At 34.8% G+C, this 20308-nt stretch overlaps 1 protein-coding gene across 5 annotated transcripts in view; it reads right to left on the bottom strand.

Moving 5' to 3' along the window:
- Positions 1-20308, bottom strand: part of PARG (poly(ADP-ribose) glycohydrolase) — a 119686-nt gene that overhangs the window by 31054 nt on the left and 68324 nt on the right. For all 5 annotated transcript variants that reach the window (XM_064370105.1, XM_064370106.1, XM_064370107.1 and 2 more), the window contains 3 exons: positions 19778-19838; positions 16090-16165; positions 11767-11914 (listed from right to left, as the gene is read on the bottom strand). In XM_064370105.1, the coding sequence (XP_064226175.1) occupies positions 11767-11914; positions 16090-16165; positions 19778-19838 (285 nt within the window). The remainder of the gene's footprint in view (positions 1-11766; positions 11915-16089; positions 16166-19777; positions 19839-20308) is intronic.

Here is a 20308-nt window from a genome sequence, read left to right as displayed (position 1 = left end):
AGATCACTTGAGGTCAGTAGTTTGAGACCAGCCTAGCCAACATGGTGAAACCCTGTCCCTACTAAAAATATAAAAATTAGCTGATCATGGTGGCGGGCACCTGTAATCCCAGCTACTTGAGAGGCAGAGGCAGGATCATCACTTGAACCCAGGAGGTAGAGGCTGCAGTGAGCCAAGATCACACCACTGTACTCCAGCGACAGAGTAAGACTTTGTCTCAAAGGAAAAAAAGAAAAAAAAATAAGGCTTATTGAATGTAATTAGATTAACTCCCTTACTTAAAGTTAACTGGTTGTAGACTTTGATCGCATCTATAAAATACTTTTACAGCAATACCCAGATTAGTGTTTGACAGAATAACTGGGGGCTGTAGCCCAGCTAAGTTGACATTAAAAAAGACTATCACAAAACTAAAAGTGGAAACAATCCAACTATTGATAAAAAAATTAACAAAACATGTGCCATGATCACACAAAGGAGTATTCCTTAGTAATAAAAGGGATAGAATCATTGATATATTCAAAAACATAGATAAATCTCAACATTATGCTAAACAAAAGCAGCAAGACACAGAAATATGTATGATACATATTTACATGACATATTATAAGAAAAGACAAAAGTAATTTATAATGAAAATAATAAAAATTGTGGTTTCTGGGGTTGGGGACTGACAGAACAGGGCTCAAGGGAATTTTCTGAGGTGATAGACATGTTTTCTTTTATGTCTTGATGGGGGGTGTGGGATTTAAGAGCACATCTATTTGCCACAACTCACCATATTGTCCACTTAACATTGTATACTTCCATGTGTGTAAATTTTACTTCAAAAATAAAAAGAACTGTAAACAAATACTGAACTCCATTTAACAAGTTTACTTTCTGCAGTGGCATGGTTTAGCAGTTCTGAAACCACCTTTTGTATATACTAGGCTTAAACAAATGAGAAAAGTTGAATATATTGGGAAACACATTCTTCATTGTTGGGGAAGAGAGTTCCAATTATGGAAGTGGGGAAGACTACAATATAGGCAGTGATGATGGTTAAGAATGGGAGGCATCAGTATAAATTCACAGGTGTGTGTGTGTGTGTATGTGTAACACATGTGTTCTAGTTCAAATCTTGGCTTCTAAAAACTATCTAACTAAAATCCAGGACTACTTGCAGAAATGGTTGATTCTGTAACTGGTGCAGAGGATATACAAGATGAGCCTACAACATCTTTTTGTGCTAAAAAGATGGAGGTGCTCAAAGAAGGAGGTGCATTAAAGAATGACGACCACATGTCAATGGCACACAATAGTTAACTTGAGGGCATTCCCACTGATTGAATATGGGACAATTTAGCATCAAACAGATAATAGCAATGGGTCATAATCCACTGATTATAATAAGAATGCAAGTGTCTATACTTACATATATATTGATAAACATTAATAAATAAGTATACACAAATAAGGAAAAAGGGAAAATCCTTCATTATAGTAGAATGCCAACTACTAAATATATAAGAATGGGAGTTTAAAAAATTATCAATGACTGCTAAAATTAGTAGGTGAAAGTTTGATGAGAACAAGATATTTACAGTTTCAAAGTATATAAAATATATAGCAAGAGATTAATTACAGAATGAAAAAGAATAACCTGACAGTGGAGGAACCTGGTCAACCCAACTTACCAAGTCATTGTACCTATATCACAAATATTGAAACAAACTACTATCACGTGTCTCCTCAAAAGATATACTAAGTAGGACACAATATCATTTCAGTGGTATTCCCACCAAAATGAATAACCTGAACCTAATTAGGAAGAAGCAGTGGGCAAACACAAGAAGGACAATCTACAAAATAACCAGCCTGCCCGCTTTAGAAATATCAAGGTGTTATTTCCTTGATATTTGTGTTAAATAAGTATACACAAATAAGGAAAAAGGGAAAATCCTTCCTTATAGTAGAATGTCAACTACTAAATATATAAAGAATGGGAGTTTAAAAAATTATCAATGACTACTAAAATTAGTAGGTGAAAGTTTGATGAGAACAAGATATTTACAGTTTCAAAGTATATAAAATATATAGCAAGAGATTAATTACAGAATGAAAAAGAATAACCTGACAGTGGAGGAACCTGGTCGACCCAACTTACCGAGTCATTGTATCACCAAGGTGATATTTCCTCCAAACATTGCAAGTGGTATTGCCACCATGTGAACCTCAAATATGCAATCCAGTTGTGTTGGTTTCTCGCTGACTTAGAGTGTATATCTCTTCATGAATTGTGAGCACTGACCATGTTCTTTAGTTCTTATTTATGGTGAGTTGACAAGTACCAACTATTGCTTTTCTTTAGGCGGCTATAAATTTCTTATTGTCGGGGAAAATCACACTATATTCTGTTCCATTGAGCGTCAGAGATCAGCAGGCACTGTGCTGGGTAGAGAAGTGCCTATACTCTGCCACCTAAGAGGGCAGGAGGGAAATCCTACAGCTCCTTGTGAGCCATATATTAATTATGTCAGCCTGGGGAGGACAAGGGAATAAGACCACTCAGTGAGGCTGGCCAAGTTGCACTGGTCAGACCAGGCAGTGGCTGACCTAAGGAAGACAACTTGCTTTGCTTAAAAGTCAGTGTTTAAGCGATGCTTAACACAGGCAGTATTAACTTCACCTTTTGTTCAGGCCATCAACACGTATTGTTAAAATTACTGCACATCCTCTCTCAAATATCAAGTATACACTGTTCATGTTGGGGGGTATGTGTGTGTATGTACGCATGTGTCCCAAATCTTGTTTTAATTTTTTTTTTTTTCTGAATGTGATCATGTTTTGGATGATACCTGAGCAGGGCTGCCTTTTTTTTTATTTATTACCATTATATATTATATTATATTATATTATATTATATTATATATTTTTTGCTTTCTTATAACTTTGGAGGAAAGTCAAATCTTGGTATTATTAGAACTGTTTTAAAAAGGAGTAAATTGTTCAATTGATAAATGAAAATCACTGGTCTATCTTTAAAATAATGAGTTTTTCTTTAATTACTGTGGAATAATGTGCCAGCTATCATCAACACAATGATTTTGTACATAGGGTAGGGAAGCAGTGATGCTCTCAATGGGAAGATGTGCAACACAAATTAAGGGGAACTCCATGTATTTTACCTACTTCAGCAATGGAACTGCAACTTGGGGCTTTGTGAATAAAATTTAGCTGCCTTGTATAGTCATTTGAAAGAGAATATGTGATCTGTGAGAGAATTATAGTTTTTTTAGAAGAAAAATATGCAAAAGATCTTTCCAAAGACAATGTGCCACAGATCTTTTGTTCTCTGTAATGAGGATTAATTGCTGTTTAAACAAAAATGTAATTCATCTTTAAATTCTTTCCTTTTCATAAGAGGATCAAGCTGTAAAAAAAAAAATAATAAAAATTTCGAGAAATCAAAAAAAAAAAAAATATATCAAGGTCAATGAACACAAGGAAAGGCTGAGAATGGTTCCAGTTTAAAGAATGCCAAGGTACGGGCCTGGACTAACTGAAGACTGGAAAAGAAAGCTACAAAGGTCATAACTGGAATAACTAACAAAATTATATTACAATGTAGATTAGCTAACAGTATTGTATCAAATTAAATTTCCTGATTTTGATAACTAACTGGGCTGTGCTGATGTAAGACAATGTCCTCCTTCTCAGGAAATACACAACAAAGTATTTAGGGGTAAAAGGGCACAGTATCTCAGATATATTCCTAAACAATTCAAGAAAAGAAGATAGAGAAAATGATGAAGTAGACAGGATAAAAATGTAAACTGGTGAATCCGAGTTAAGAGTATATGAAAATTCCATGTATTATTCTTGCAACTTTTCTGTAAGTCTGAAATTTCGTACACACACAAACATAATATAAGGCTGGGGTTGGTGGTTTACGCCTGTAATCCCAGCACTTTGGGAGGCTGAGGGGGGCGCATCACAAGGTCAAGAGATCAAGACCATCCTGGCCAACGTGGTTAAACCCTGTCTCCACTAAAAATACAATAATTAGCTGGTCATGGTGGTGTGTGACTGTAGTCCCAGCTACTAGGGAGGCTGAGGAAGGAGAACTGCTTGAACCTGGGAGGTGGAGGTTGCAGTGAGCCGAGATAATACCACACTGCACTCCAGCCTGGCGACAGAGCGAGACCCCATCTCAAAAAAAAACAAAAACAAAAAACAAAAAAAAAATTCCACATAATATAAAGCTATGAACATACTCTCTTTTCATATAGGATTAGAAATTTCCAGAATCAAAAGTTCAAAGATTTAAACTCAATACTAATTTCTAGTCTACTATTTAGAACATTGCTTCTAAAAATAATTTGAACTTTAATTACTAGACATTTATCTAGAATTTTGGGCAAGTTATTCATGCTAAAAATCAAGAAAATAACTATAAAATTCATGTTATTTCTTTTATGAAGCATTCCTCGACACCATAAGTAGGGTTGATTGTTCCTCCTCTATGCTCCCAAGGCACTTTGCACATAACATTAGTAGAGCACTTAATGTATTGAATTGTAATCTGAAAATCAATTGCATTTCCACATAGTAGCAATGAACAATTAAAAACGGAAATTTAAAAAATTTACAACAGCAACAAAATTATGAAATACTTATGGATAAATCTGACAAAATGGGGAAGAATTACACAATGAAAACTATAAAATACTTGTGAGAAAAATGGACATGAATAAACAGAGATATATATCTTAGTCATTTCTCAAAGACAAAACATTGTTAAGATGTCAATTCTCACCAAATAGATCTGTAGATTCAAAGCACTCTCAAAATTCCAGCAAGCTGTTTTAGTAAATGATTCTGATCTAAATACTGATTCTGATCTAAATATCTGATCTGACACTGATTCTAAAACTCCTCAAAACAACTCTGAAGAAGAAAAACGTTGAAGGACCCACACTACCTGATTTTAAGACTTATAAAGCTATAGCAACCAAAACAAGAAGAACAAAAACGACACATTAATAAGCTTACTTCAAAATTTAAAACTTCCGTGCTTCAAAAGTCACTGTGAAGAGAATGAAAAGACATGCCACAAATATCTGATAAAGGATTTATATCCAAAATACATAAAGCTTTCAAAACTCAATTTAAAAAAAATGAAAACTTGGACAAAAGACAGCTTCATAAGTGTAGTCATACATCCAAACTTACATAATGGTACACCTTAAATAGTTTATTTTATGCCAATTATACCTCAATAAATCTGTCTTAAGAAATGGAATCTGACTTCCTCACTAGACTCTTGCTCCTCAAAGGCAGGGATTATAAATTATTGGCAGGGTGTGGTTGCTCATGCCTATAAGCCTAGCACTTTGAGAGGCCAAGGCAGGAGGACTGCCTGAGCCTAGGAGTTTGGGACCAGCCTGAACAACACAGTGAGACCTCTTCTCCACTGAAAATTTAAAAAAATCAGCTGGGTGCAATGATGTGAGCTGTAGTCTCTGCTACTCAAGAGATTGAGGCGGGAGGATCCCTGGAGTCCAGGAGTTCGAAGCCACAGTGAGCATAGTGCCACTGCACCCCAGCCTGGGCAACAGAGCAAGATCCTGTGTCTAAAAAAAAAAAAAAAATTAACATTTGTATCTACATTAGCATCTTGTAATGCAAGAATATAAGAGCAGTTGTGTAAGAGCTTGCTGAATAAACATAATAATGAGCCAAATAAATTTAACTGAGATTAAAATAATGAGTACAGAAATAATCTGAAGGAACTACATAATTGTCACATACCAAAAATTCACATCTACAATAAATGCACAGCATGGTAAAAAGAGCACCACATTGAAATTATGAAACATGAGAAACTCAAAGTGAATCTTTACTAGCTAGGTGACCTTAGATAACCAAACCTCACTGGACTTTATTTCATCATCTGAAATTCAGGATTCTTAATAATTCTTTTTTTGTTTACTTCACAGAATTGCTTGGAAAACTAAATAAGACAAGTAAAAAATTCATTAAAACCCACAAAGCCATCAGTATCGGTCATTGGATTTAAATTTTTAAGGAGGTAGAGAAATTACAGATATGTGATTCTATTTACATGCGGGTGAAAAGCAACGTGGTCTACTTGCCTGATAGGAACTAAGACTACAAGGACTACTTGTTCTTTTCTGTTTTCTGCCCAGCAGTAGACAAACCTTGTTTTTCCTGTTCATAAAAAGACAAACTGCCTATTCTGATCTCTTAACTCAAATAAATACTTGTTCTCTCTTTTGAAAAGTAAGTGGTTGAAAAATAAAAACATCAATTATCATGTTTCTATTTCAGGTTAATATAGTTTCAGTGTTCTTTTCTGAGAGGAACAAGGTTAGATTTTCTTCCTTTCCTCCTTCAGGAAAAATAAAAAATACACATACAAACACTTTTGTACTAAACAAGTTAAATCCTGGGTTTTCTAAGTAGACACCTTTTAACATTATGTCAACTCTCTCCTTTGAAAAAAGTGAATGCCTTTAATTTGTTTAAAATTTAAATTTATTAATGAACTATGATGAAAATATAAAAGTAAACTAATAGCAGCTAATGAGACAGAAATCTGAATGACCTTTGTGATAGGTCTCTCTGGGGATGGGCCTTAAAGACTTCACAGTCAAAGACCTTTACTTAAGGAAAAAACTAGAAGGAATCCATTAAAATCTTACCAAGAGTTCATGACCTCTTTATGATTTTTTAGATTTAGTAGTAAGAAACACTGTTATTTTCCCTTACTAGAAATAAAAGTTTGTAATGAACATGAGAAAAAATATTTGGAGATTTAAAAAAATTCTACTTACCAATGGGTTGTTCCCTTGGAAAGAAGGTTTATATAAAAGGAATTCTACCCTAATTTTATTAGCATCACTCAAACAGCAATGATTGTGCAGTAGATAGAAAACTCTCGCCTTTAATTCTAATGATTATTAAACACTTAGAAAAGACAAGACAAAAATGTTAATATCCAAACATTTTTGGAAAACTGACTGACTTTGGACCTTCTGCAATGAGCTGATGTCCTGACAGGCACCTCTGTAAGTACTGTAACTCTAGAAGATGTCACCAGTACTATAAGCAATGGTGTCTACATGTTATCATTTCTATAAGCTCTGCTGACACTCTGAAAAGATGTAAACATTTGTGATGTCTGGGATAATCTGATTCACTAGAGGACAGGTTTTATGTTAAATATACGAATACTCTGCCCAGTAGGTTTCATGTCTAGGCATCTGCTTTATGTGTTCAACAAACAGAAACAGAAAAACAGCTCCCAGAAAACTTAACACCCTTTGGTATTGAAACTAATTTCTGGACATTGTACATATACAAATGACAGAATGGAGGTGGAGAAGAAATGGGAAGACTGGAATTTTAACTCTTTCCCTTTATCTACACTTACTGAAAGGTTTTTAACTCATGGCTGCCTCAAGGAGGATCACAGCAAATAGAGGGATAACACTGTCTGTATAAAAGTATTTTTGCCTGTTTACATGACCTGTTTCATATTCATTTAAAATATTGATACCAACCAGATGTTCCACAATGATGATAAATTTAATTTATTTCCAATTTCTCAAACTCTTCTACAGATTCAGGCAGCACAGTCACAGCCATTAGCTCACTGAGCTGGATGCATCATTGAAGGAATGGAATTGATCAGGCAGATAGATTGCAGCACATGGCTAAGAGTCTCCTAAGAAGGGAGATGGCAGAGATCCAGACATCAAATAGATGATGAAATGGCCATTTCCATTAAGGGAACATCACATCACAGATATTAATTAGGAGGCACTATAATAAAGTTAAGTGGATGTGGGGGAAAATGCTGAGTTAAAAGTCACCCCAAATGTCCTTAGCCTCAGGTAATTACAGATCTGAAGGTAAGTCATGGCTCTGCAATTTTCCATTCATTTTACAATGACTGCAGGTACGTTTAGAGATTACGTAAAAGGAGATTAGAATCCTTTTCTTAGACTGAGACAAGTTATCTTTAAAAAAAGAAAATATTCTATTGTTTTCCTTTTAACATTCCTGTTTAATTCCCAAGGAAAATGACATCCTTTATTACATTAACAACATTAATGGAGGATAACAAAGTACTTACTACTTTAGAAAGAAATTAAGCAAATGAAACAAGTTAGCTTTTAGTTTAAATGCATTTTACTAAGATTTTTATATCTTTCTTTTTTTTTTTTGAGCCAGTGTTTTGCTCTGTTGTCCAGGCTGGAGTACAGTGGCACCATCTCAGCTTGCTGCAACCTCTGTCTCCCGAGTTTAATCAATTCTCCTTCCTGCATCAGCCTACCAAGTAGCTGGGATTACAGGCACACATCACCAAGCCCAGCTATTTTTTGTAGTTTTAGTAGACACGGGGGTTTCACCAAGTTGGTCAGGCTGGTCTCGAACTCCTGACCTTGTGATCCACTTGCCTTGGCCTCCCAAAGTGCTGGGATTACAGGCATGAGCCACCGCACCCAGCCTTAAGTTTTTTATTCATCTTAAAAATTGATCTTAAAAACTGACGGGATATTTTGTTCCAAGTCTTCAGTTCAAATTTACCTTAATAGCTAAAAAATTAAAATATTTTTTAATATAATTTTTCAGTATAATTTGGATCAGTATATTTTGGATCATAAATTCATCTTAAAAACTGATGGGATATTTTGTTCCAAGCCTTTAGTTCAAATTTACCTTAACAGCTAAGAACTTAAAATATTTTTTAATATAATTTTTCGGTATAATTTGGATCAGTATAATTTGGATCATAATCTCAGAATTCTGGATGCAATACTCCAAGTCACTATATCCAGGAAAAAAATTCCTTTGCAGAGGTTCCAATCTTAATTTCCTGCATAAACTCAGATAATTTACCATTTTTATTTGTTTTGCCTTCACCAAAACAGCAGAATCATGGGGATAAAAATTTACACAGATGTCTAAATGGTATAGAATAACTCATTGAAAGCTCCTTTATCAACGGGTCCTTTTAAAAGATAAACAGACATCAGCCAAAAACGGTGCAGTAAAAACCTCTGAAAACTCTCTCCTCCCTGAAAGCAATGGGAACACTGTGATGAGCACCGTGAGAATCAACTGAAAAGTAGCCAAAGGCTTGCAGAAATCCAGGGAGTACTTATTCAAGAAAAACCAGCTGAATTTTGGTAAAAACAATAAACTTTGCAGTGTTTTACTTGCCTTATTCCCATCCCACTCTTCCAAGCTCCATCTCGGACTTAAAAAGTAACCTTCCTGAATCACAGTGAAAATCAGCAGCCATCAGAGGGGGCAAAAGAAAGCTGAAGCTTCTTCAAAGCCCAATTCTCAGAGAACTGTCATTATTTGACCTGTATGGTGGTCCCCCTGGAGGGCCCGCTCAGAAGGCTGTCTTTGCTTGCCCAGTATGAAAAGCCTAAATCTTGTGAGGGTTTGATGAAAACAATTATAGGCAATTGTTTAACACTGAGACTTCTTGAGGTGGTGGCTAAAAACTGGGGCAAATAATAGGCTAACCAAAAGCTTCAAAGGAAAAGCTGAAGAATGAGATGTCTACCAAGGGCTTTGAAAAGTTCTAATATATTAAAATCATAAGGAATCTAGAGGGCTCATGCATGACCATGGCCATATCAATGCTCAGGAAAAAACAGAGAAAGCCCTCAGCTCTCTCTTCTGCCTGACCTTTACAGGAAGTGAAGGCTAAGGCAGAGGCATCAACTGCTTAGTGTAGTGTTGAAGGTAGGCTGCACCTGCACATAGAGCCCTTCAACAAAGACTGAGAGACTTATTAGTTTCAGGCATCTAATCTGTTCAATCACTAGCTGACCACTAATCTAATGAGCAGGGACTTCGCTGGCCATACACAAGAAAGAACATAGACATCACAAAACTTGTTTAGAAAAATCATTTAAAAAACAGCAAGAATGATGAACTGTGATGAAAAGAGAAAATCTGATTTCCAGGGTCATATTACATTATTTAAATGTCAAGTTTTAAACAAAAATTAGGAGACATGGAAAGAAATGAGAAAGTATGGCCATACTCAGAAAAAAAAAAAAAAGCAGTCATTCATTAGTAACTGCCCCTGAGGAGCCCAGATGTTGGACTTAGTAGACAAAGAATTTATATCAGCTGTTTAAAATATACTCAAACAGCTAAAGAAAACTATGTCTTTCTAAAGAACAAAAGTATAAGAATGATACCTCTCAAATAGTATTAATAAAGGGATAGAAATTACAAAAAATAAACAGAAATTTGTCATTGAAAAGTACAATAACTGGAATAAAAAATTCACTGGAGAGATTGAAAGCAATTTAGAGCAAACAGAAAAAACAATCAGTGAACTTGAAGATAGGTCGATTGAGATTGAGTCTGAGGACCAAGAATAAAGAATGAAGAAAAATAAAAGAGCTTCTGAGACCAGTGGAACATCAAGTGAATCAACAAATACATAATTTGGGAGTTCCAGAAGTTAAGGAAAGGGGCAGAAAAAATATTTGAAGAAATAATGGCCCAACATTTACCAAAGATTAATCTAAACATTCAAGAGTTTCAAAAACTTCAAGTAGGATAAAGTCAAAGAGATCCACAGGTAGACACACCATATTCAAACCACTGAAGGTGAAAGAGAATCTTAAAAGCAAAACATAAGAAAGAAAATACACTCTTCTGAAGGTTGTCTACAAATCTCTCGGAGGCACAAGGTGGCTTCAAGATTAGACCTTGGAGTCTTAGTTTTGTCATGTATGTCTTTGGAGGTAATGTGGTTGGGTACACATTTTATATAATTCATGGGAATGGAATAACAATAAACTAAATTCTTCAACCCAAATGAGTGTTTAGACACCTAAACTAATCTCTAAGCAGTAACAGATTCTAAGTGGAAATAAAAAATCCACTTTTGCAGGAAAAAAAAAAAGTACCAGCAACTGATGGTGCATTAATGGCACTTACGTGGGAATACTCTTTTAGGTACTTGGATAAAAGGCTCAACTTACATATGGTCCCTGATTAAGAGTTTATTAAGAGATATGATGTAATCACTATTTTTCTTGGTAGTATATTCACAAGAAAATACGGTTACATAGCGATATCTCAGTCTGAAGAAACAAAAAAAATTTAAAATCTCTATAACAGACCTAAAGTATACATTTGACTAAATTTCCCCCTCTCCTCCTCTCATATTAACTTAAAGAAATCAAGAAGAAACACTAAGATGATCAGACTTTTTGTTTTAGGATTCAAAATTAGAGTAAACAAAAGGTTGCTGATTTATTTCTCTAAACACTGTTCCTGTGCTTCTTATATTTACACAATGTCTTCATACTAAAGTACAACAAACCACTTGAAATTTATTTTTAATAGAAACAAATCACTCTCAAAGTACAATAAGAGGATTACAATAGAATACATACTCAAAGGCATATCACTATGTTCTTCTTGGGAGCATTACTATATCATAAAATTTCAGACTAGGGGTAACTGAATAGTTTTTATCCCTGTTCCTCAGATAAAGATGTCAGGAAAGAAAAGATAAAGATAAGATGTCTTACTTAAAATTAGGAAAATAAGGCTGTAATAATTTCAAAAACTAAGTATAAATTAATGGATAAAAATATTGGGACTAATGCCCAGGGAAGAGAAAAACTATAGTGGGTAGTCTCTACTCTTCATGACAGATATTCACAGATGGGGAAGACTACCCCATTAACCAGGCTTCCCAAAACTAACCTGTGATAATTAGACATTCATTGTGATCCAGCACCTCAGTGAAGAGCCGTGAAACAATCAACTCAGGATTGATTAAAAAGCGGATTTCTTCTTGCACAAGTCCTGCACTGGTTACACCACCTCCAACAAAACGATTTGCAAAATCCACCTGTTTGGGGAAATGTGGCATGTTAAATAATGGTCAAAAATACCTACATATATGATCAAGAAGCACACAGTTTCTAAGCTCTCATCTTTTCCTCTCCCATGAAAATCAATCCCCAAATAAGTAAACTTCCCAGGAAGGGCAGATTATGGTTGCTTGCACTCTTTCCATCTCACTGCAATTAACATCTCTGCTTATTTCTCTGGATCACAGAACCAGAGAAGGATGTGGAAAATGGAGCTTTTAGGCAAAATATTATGTATCATACAGACTCTTGTTTATAAACCTATTTGTGTCTCAAGGGCCACAAATCAAGGCGGGGGTCTTTATCCGGGAAGGTTTCAATGTCATTCTTCCCCATTCACTACTCAATTTCCCTTTATGTATTTCACGTGACTTTAATATAATTACACATTTCTTATGTAATATGGTAACCAAACACTTGCCCTAAAGAACTGAAAAGTTTAGTAATCAACTTTTGGGGTCACCTTTTCCAACCTTATTGGAAGAATAAAGAGATAGAATTTTTGTCCTTCTAAATTCAACCCCAAACTACATGAACATTACAAACTATTTTTTAAAAATATAACTAAGGAAAAAAGGAAGACAGAAAACCCAGTATAGCAACAAAGATTCAATTAAATTAATTTGGTTGGAAACTCTAAGCTTTATGTGGAGTCGTATGGTGGCATCCCCAAACTCCTACTAATAAAGAAGAGTTACACAGTCTTCCAGAGAAACTGAACTCAACTTGCTGGCATTACTTCCATTTGTCCAGTGTGTCCAGCACTGTGCCACCCTCATGAGGCAACATGTAAGAAATAGCAACCATCTTTCCCTTAGTGAGACCATCTGAGGAGTTAGATTACACACACACACACACACACACACACACAGACACACACACAACTTGTGTACATATACAGTCATACACATAAGTAAAACAGAATTTACTGAATACCACAAGGCTTATATGCTCTCCAACTATTCAAAAATATATGATTTCTTAAACCTTCAGTGTTCTCTAAAGCAACTGATACTAAATGACAATCTGAAGCCTATTTTACAAAATAGTAAAACAAGAGTATGAATCATTTGATATGTAAAAATATATGTGAAAAGAGACATAAATTAATAAAAGGCAAAGTAGTTTTACCATAGAAGAACTTAGAAAACACTAAAATATACCACTGAGGAGTTCTTCAAATGAGTTACCAGAGGGAATCATATATTTGGATTTGTATTCTGGAGTACTAAAATCAATGCTAAAAACCCAGAGTAACTCTTTAGCTTAGATAGGAAAATAATTTTGGTAAAACCAGTCTGTTGATTAGAATTAGTTACCTACTACATATGAGGTCTGGACTGGGTGATTCATGGCTTAAACTGTTCAATTCAATAAATATTTACTGAGTACTGTGCTGGGAACCATTAGATACAAAGATGAATAAGATGTGTATGATTCCTGGTCTCACGGCATTTGCAATCTAGAGGGGAGTCAGGCAGAATGAGAAGATGATTATTAAAAAGCTTGTTACTATGTATTTGATACTTCCTAATAATACAATTAACTAAAATTGGAGCAGGAGAGGAGGATAGGAAAGCTTTACAAGAGGATGTGGCAGCTGACATGCAGGCTGAGGGCATAACTGCACAAGAACACAGGGAAAAAAATGTAAATCACTGTATGAAGGGAATGGTAAAAGATTCCTCATGCTTGCATGCAGTGTAGAGTAGGTGGAGGCTTACAGTTGGTGATGAGGTGGTCTGAGGTCTAAGGAATTTTTACTCCATTTCCCCAGAACCTCTGAAGGTTCTAGGAAAGATTCAAGTAATACCTGGACCTATGTTTTAGAAAGATAATTCAGGTTAGAGTTTAAAGGATGAATGGAAAAGTGTAAAATTGAAAGTAAAAAGGCTGGTTAGGTGACTACTAAATAGTTTATATAAGCACTACTAGGGCCTCAAAAAGGAAAGCGGTAAAGTAAAGGAATGAGAGGAAACTCAGTAAAGAAATAAAATGGACTGCACTTGAGAACTAAGAGACTGGCTGAGTGCCTAGAAGTATAATGATATTGTGCCTACAAATGAGAAACAGACGAGGTTTAAGATTGGCTTAACTTAATTTTTACTGGAATAAGGTACATAACAAAAATAAAAAGATAAGGTCTATCCAACTTATGTTTTACTTGATAATGATCATGAAATACATTCAATGTGTATGCTATTGTTGACTCTTTGAAAAAAAGGCCAACATTTTTAACTTGAAAGGTGTGCACAGAAATAAAGACACTAAACTCAGCATGCCTCTAAAAGCAGGAGTCTTTTAGAAAACCAGTTTTACTACTTACAAAAGTTCTTAACAATAAAGACTCTCTGTAACAGTTGAGAAACTTGTTCCAGTACATGAAAACAAGAATGTGAGTGCATTTTTATTTTTAGCCAGTTATTTTCCAAGTCACTTTAAAGCTACCTGTTCAGACTACTCAGCTTCTGAATTATAACTTGATGAAAAGACAGGAATGATAACGCTCCTCAGAGAGGTTTTGTTGTTGCCATTCAGCATAATGTAATGTATATGCTACACAAGGAGCTTTGTAGCACTGCAATACAATTTTTATTCCCTGATCTTCTGGGGAGACATGGCATGGATAGGGATAACAATTAATAGCAAGAAGCCCTTACAGTATTCTTTTAATCTACCAAGGTCTCACATTTCATCTATTACATAATTCCAAGGAAGTGGGGAGGATCTCAACCTTAACTGTTGTTAAATAATTCCTTGTCAAATTATACTGTAATGAAAGGTCAGTATTCCTGTGCTGTTAACTAGCAGTAACTTTGTTTAGTTCACGTGTATTAAGAATCTCTCAGTTTATCCAAGACTTCAAAGTAGGAAAGAACTTCATCAAGAGAGGAATGTGGGGGAAGATGTGATATTAATGTGAACCAATATTTAAGTCTATTTTAAGATTATTTTTTAAACAGAGAAAAGGTATATGATTAAAAACAAATTTAAATATGTTTTGTTCTGTTTTGTTTTTGTTTTGCCAAAATTAAACACAGGAAAAATATTAATTCAGCTATTCTAAGTATTTTTGTTTATAAGCTCAAACAACTACTGGGAGAAGGTGATTTAGAAGAAAACATGGTTTATCTCTTAGAAGATTTTAATTACGAATATGTCCAAATAAAAGGCCATTTAAAAAAGAATCTCAGTTTCATTTAAATAATAACTAGACACAAATTTTATAGTAAGCCTTAAGTTATTCAAACAAATCAGTCCATTTTCAGGCAACTGTTTTCTTTAGATTCTGAACCAATATAAGCACCAAGTAAGAATCCGAGAAAAAAAAAAAAACTATTCTCAGTATAAATGAGATGGTATACAAGCTTCTTTCAAAGAAAACTCAGTTTACAATGCTCTTATAAATGGGATAAGAACACAAAACACTAACATTTTGTCTCTGATTAATGAATTTTAAAGAAGCACTATAAATCAAAAGGTTAGGTTAGATATTACTGTATTTTAAACATGGGGTTTTTGTTAACTTCCTTCTCTAAAAATACTTTTTAAAGGTAAAGGCAATAACAGATTATTAACAAAGATTGAAGGGTAGAGAGAATTACCTGCTTTTAACAAGGCAAAGACACAGCAAGCATAGCTAGCTCAAATGCGTGAAACTGTTACATATAAGAGAGAAGCCTTTCTTATCAATCAGTTTTAGATGTCTGCCCCCTCAACCTAAACAAAGCTATTGGTGGCAGAAAGGCATCTCAAGCTGGTCATAACTGGGGCAGAGCAAGAGGAGCCTTTAAGGAAAAAGAATGAAAATGCTTGGTGACAGTCTGTCAAGACTATACTCTGGGAAATTCCTCCACTGTCAACCTACAATCAATGTCTGAACCAAGAGGACTGATACTGTCCAGATCTTGCAATTTTCTGTCAAAGGCTTTTTAGAGAAGCACATATAAGAAACGGAGAGTATAACCTGGCAAATAACAACATTACCAAGGCTGTCAAAGTGATCTGTTTGGTGTTTTTCTTCATTCTGCTATCATGCTTCTTTGCATTAAATCAGTTTAGGAGACAAACAGCTTTTCAAATTTCTTTTGCTGTCAGAAGCTTGACAAGAGAAAGTCCTAACCATACAAAGGCACTACTGAGATTCACCTACCTGTAGCATGCCTCGGCCATTTCCTTCTATGGTACCTTCATAAGTGACATGCAATCGTGTCAAGGGTTTTTCACATCTACAATGTAAAAAGATATTCCCTTACTTATTATTTTAATGACAAGTCATTCACTCTGGACAAATCTGAAAATACAGGTGACTATTCAAAAACTGAAACCACCCCAAATCTCAAACGCCAGAAACAGGTGCCTACTGTTAACATTCTTGGTATTGATCCTCCTCATTCAAACATGTAAATATACATATTTAAATTAATATGGGATAACATATTGTTTGAAACCTGCTTTTCCTCGAAATAATGTGGAAGATTTTCTTCTTTAAAACAACTGAAAAACATTTCAAAATATAAAAAAATAAAGATCTATGAAATTTAGTTATGGCTAGAGTTGGCAATCTGAGGAAAAATGTAGAAAAAATTTGTCAGTAAATCATATATGATTCTCATATGGCCTCTATTTCCTATTTTCACTGATAACCGTGTGTGTGTGTGTGTGTGTGTGTGTGTGTGTGTGTGTGTTGGGGATGTCTTGATGAAAATACATGTCACAAGGGTATTTTTCTATTAATAAGGTTAACAGATAAACCTAGTATCTGTAATTCAAAAGGTATAATTATTTTTTTTCCCTTTCAACCACAGTCACTGAGGTATTTACTTGGCTTATGTTATATTAACAACAAATGTCATTGTATTAACAGCATTTGATAACATTATTTTACTTATTAGATTTTTTCCCCTGATCACTCACTCAAAAAAATAGAAATTATTATGAATGTAACAGAGGAGATCCAAAGGTCTAACTTACATAAGGGTGCCAATAATCTTTTTTGGGGGGCGGTTAGGGGGAGGAGATGATTCTGTTTTTAGAAAATAGTCCAGGAGGTTAGGTGGAAAAGTACTGAGAATTGCTTGATTCTTTCCTGGTTTCAATGAATTTAAATACATTTCTGGCAGAACTCCAGCCCAACAGACTGATAGCTTTAACTCAGAAGGTAATTCTGTATAGGTTCTGTCTAAGAGCTTTATTTATATTAACCACTTGAATCCTTTCAACAACCCTATTACTATCCCCTTTCATAGATGGGGAAACAAAGCACAGAACTTCTAAGTAAGCCAACCAAGACTAGTAAATAAAGCAGCAGAGATGTGAAACTAGGTAGTATCACTCAATTGTCCAGGCTCTGAATCAGTATGCTCTACTTTTAGAAAAATTACTTTCCCAGTCTCTTGTAGAAAGCAGTATCTTAAGTTTGATTTTCTTTTTTTAACTTCCTTTTTAAGGTCCTACTTTCCTAGCCATTTTATTCAGAGGAAGACCCCTGTGAGCATATTACTAAAAAGATAAAGAAGCATAATCTAAAAATCTCTGGGCTGTCAGTCAGGACTTCAGAAGAGGAATTCCAACAGTTGTCAACTATTCTCCATGACTGAAGCTAGAAACTTTATAGTATAGCTCTTAATTAAATTATGAAATTGCTAGAAACTTTTTTTGGGTTTTGTTTTGAAGCATCTTCTAACTTCCTGATAGGTCATCCTCTATACCTCTGCTTCAGGAGTCAAAGACATAGATGATTAGGGATCTCTGTGATTAATCTTGGCAAAAGTATTTGCTGATAATCAAAGGGTTAATTATACCATGCCAGAAACTTGGAATTCAGAAAAGCCTCTAAGCTCCTGGCACCCATTTAGCCCCTTACTCTTGGAAACACCAACAATCCTCATCTCTTCTTCATTCTCCCTCTTTAAGTGAATGCATGTTTCTGGTTCTGTGAAGTCTGGGAGACTGATTTTAATTACATTCTCCAACTCACTTAAGAAGCAGCCAAAACAAAAAAGAGATCAATGAAATAAAAATAAGTCAGCAAGGGTATCAAGTTAAATTCTGCCTATCAAAATTAAGGGGACAATCTTGGTCTCACTTAGAGGCAAAGTTACTGACACAGCAGCCTTGCCAGTCTCTGCATTTTGACCTGTCCCTTTTCTCCCACATGGTGGTACAGAAATGGGTGTTCTTTCATATTAGTGCCTAATGAATGTCAGATGCAAAGTAGAGATCCTGGATGAATTAAAAATAAGCCCTCAGATTGATCTGTAAAATCTACAGCAAAGTAACAGGAACAAAACATCTGCATTACTATGAGAGATTAATAGAAGAGTGAAGAAAAACAATCCTCTGCACCTGAGATGACACAGCAGAATGGTACTTTTAATTCCAGGCACCATATTTTAAGAGGGCCGAATGAATGGGACTATGTTAAGAGCAGAGAAAAAGGGTTTAGAATCCATATTACATGTGAAATAGAAGAAATGAATCAGTTTAGTATAAACTTGTGTGCACTGTTAGAGAGGGAAGTAGGTCAAGAAGCCATTAAGATACATGAAGGAGAGTCAAACAAAACTAGAAATTCAGATTTATTTATGTAGCTCCAGAAGGAAGAACCAGGAATGGTGGAGAGTGAATATAGAAGACTTTTAGTGAATGAAAGCATGAGATGACAACACAAGGAGCCACCAATGGAACGAACTGATGTGAAACAGGGAATTTGCCATCACTGAAGCTATCCAGTTTCCATCTGTCGCAGGTATTACAGAGCTGATCAACAGTTTTAGTAGGTGGCTGGGGTTCCTTTCATATCTAACATGCCATGATGCCAAAATGCTGTACATGTTCTCATCTTTTTCTGGCTCATTTTTTTTTCTCTCTTCAGGTTGTTTAACCTTTTATCTACTTCCCTCTATTAATAATCATCTAAATCATGCACTCAGTCTTCTGAAGTAAATTTCTTTTTCTTTCACCTCACAAATAAACATCTTTGATGGATGAAAACACCACAGGAAAGCCACCTAAGCAGATATGACTTCTCAGGTTAACTTATTTTAAGTGATTTCCATTCATCACTAATTCCAAATCAAACAATTACAAACTATCATAAAATTAGTAGAAAGTGAAAATGGGAGGCATTGGTTAAATATGTGTTTAGTATGCTTCATCATGTATTCAAACATATTTAAAAAGTTAATCCACACTTCTTTAAGTGTACTGGGGGACTTGCTTTAGATTAAAAATAAGTTAACTATTTCAGGACACTAAGGCTCTTACAAATCTGAATTAGCTCAGATTGGCTGCTATCTCTTCAATATTTTCTGATAAATAAGAAACAAACAGAAAATACCAATTTCCACAAAATCTACCAGTAGTGCACATGGGCAGCCAAACTTAAAAATTCTTGCCACCCAGACAAATTTTAGACGGTCATTGTTCACTAAAATGTAAGTAATAAAAAGACTTCTCAATCTCGTCCTCCAGAAAGAAAAGCCATGAAGTTCAAACGCTAACCAAAAAAAGGGAAGGAAAAACATTTAAATATTTGTGTTCTTTTTATTAGTGTCTTCACATACAACACTCCTCAATTCTAAACGGGACTTTCTTTCAGAAGACAAAAAAAGACAAAATGGTAGAAATCAAAGAGTTATATAGACTTTGATTTAAAAGGTACAACCTTTTGAACAATGAGAGCTATCAATAGATCATTAATGAGAAGAAATTCCCTAGCACTAGGATAATTAGAGGTTGGAAAACTATCATTCCAGGTGCTATAAAATAGAATCCTCTCACAATGTAAGAGTCCTTTAGTTCTAGGGGTCCAGGATTATTTTTATTATTACTGTTACCTTTCCCACTCTGGAAAATCTTCAAGACTCTGTCTTGTAAATGTCACCAACCCAGTAGGTTCTACAGAAGCAATAAAAAAAAATACCCAAAATAAGTTTCAATTTTGAAAAGACACACATACATACACACACACTCAGTGAAAGAATAAATCTAACATTGGCTATAAAACTCATCAGGAAATACCAAGCCTAGCATTGGAATATAACAGAATATTGATTGAAAATAATATTATCCTTACAATAGAAACTCCTTCTATACAATAATAAGCCTTCACTAAACAAAACTATACAAATAATAGCACAACAGTAGGATTTGAGTGCTGGTACTTTTTGGTGAAGTTTTTGAAGCTGAATACACTTTTTAAAAAAAGCATTGAAAAAAAGAATGCATAACTGGTACACCTTTGCAATAAAGACAAACTTGAATTCCAATTTGTAGACACCTTTACAAAGAAAGAACTTAACCCTACATTCAAAGACTGGTGAACAGATACACATTTATGTACTTTAAGGTAAGTGAAATGTCACAGA

Source organism: Aotus nancymaae, unplaced genomic scaffold, assembly GCF_030222135.1.
Source record: "Aotus nancymaae isolate 86718 unplaced genomic scaffold, 86718_ANA_hifiasm-v0.15.2.pri h1tg000099l, whole genome shotgun sequence".
NCBI classification, from domain to species: Eukaryota; Metazoa; Chordata; class Mammalia; order Primates; family Aotidae; genus Aotus; species Aotus nancymaae.
The sequence above is the reverse complement of the archived record's forward strand: the minus strand, read 5'-3'. Positions and strand labels throughout refer to the sequence as shown.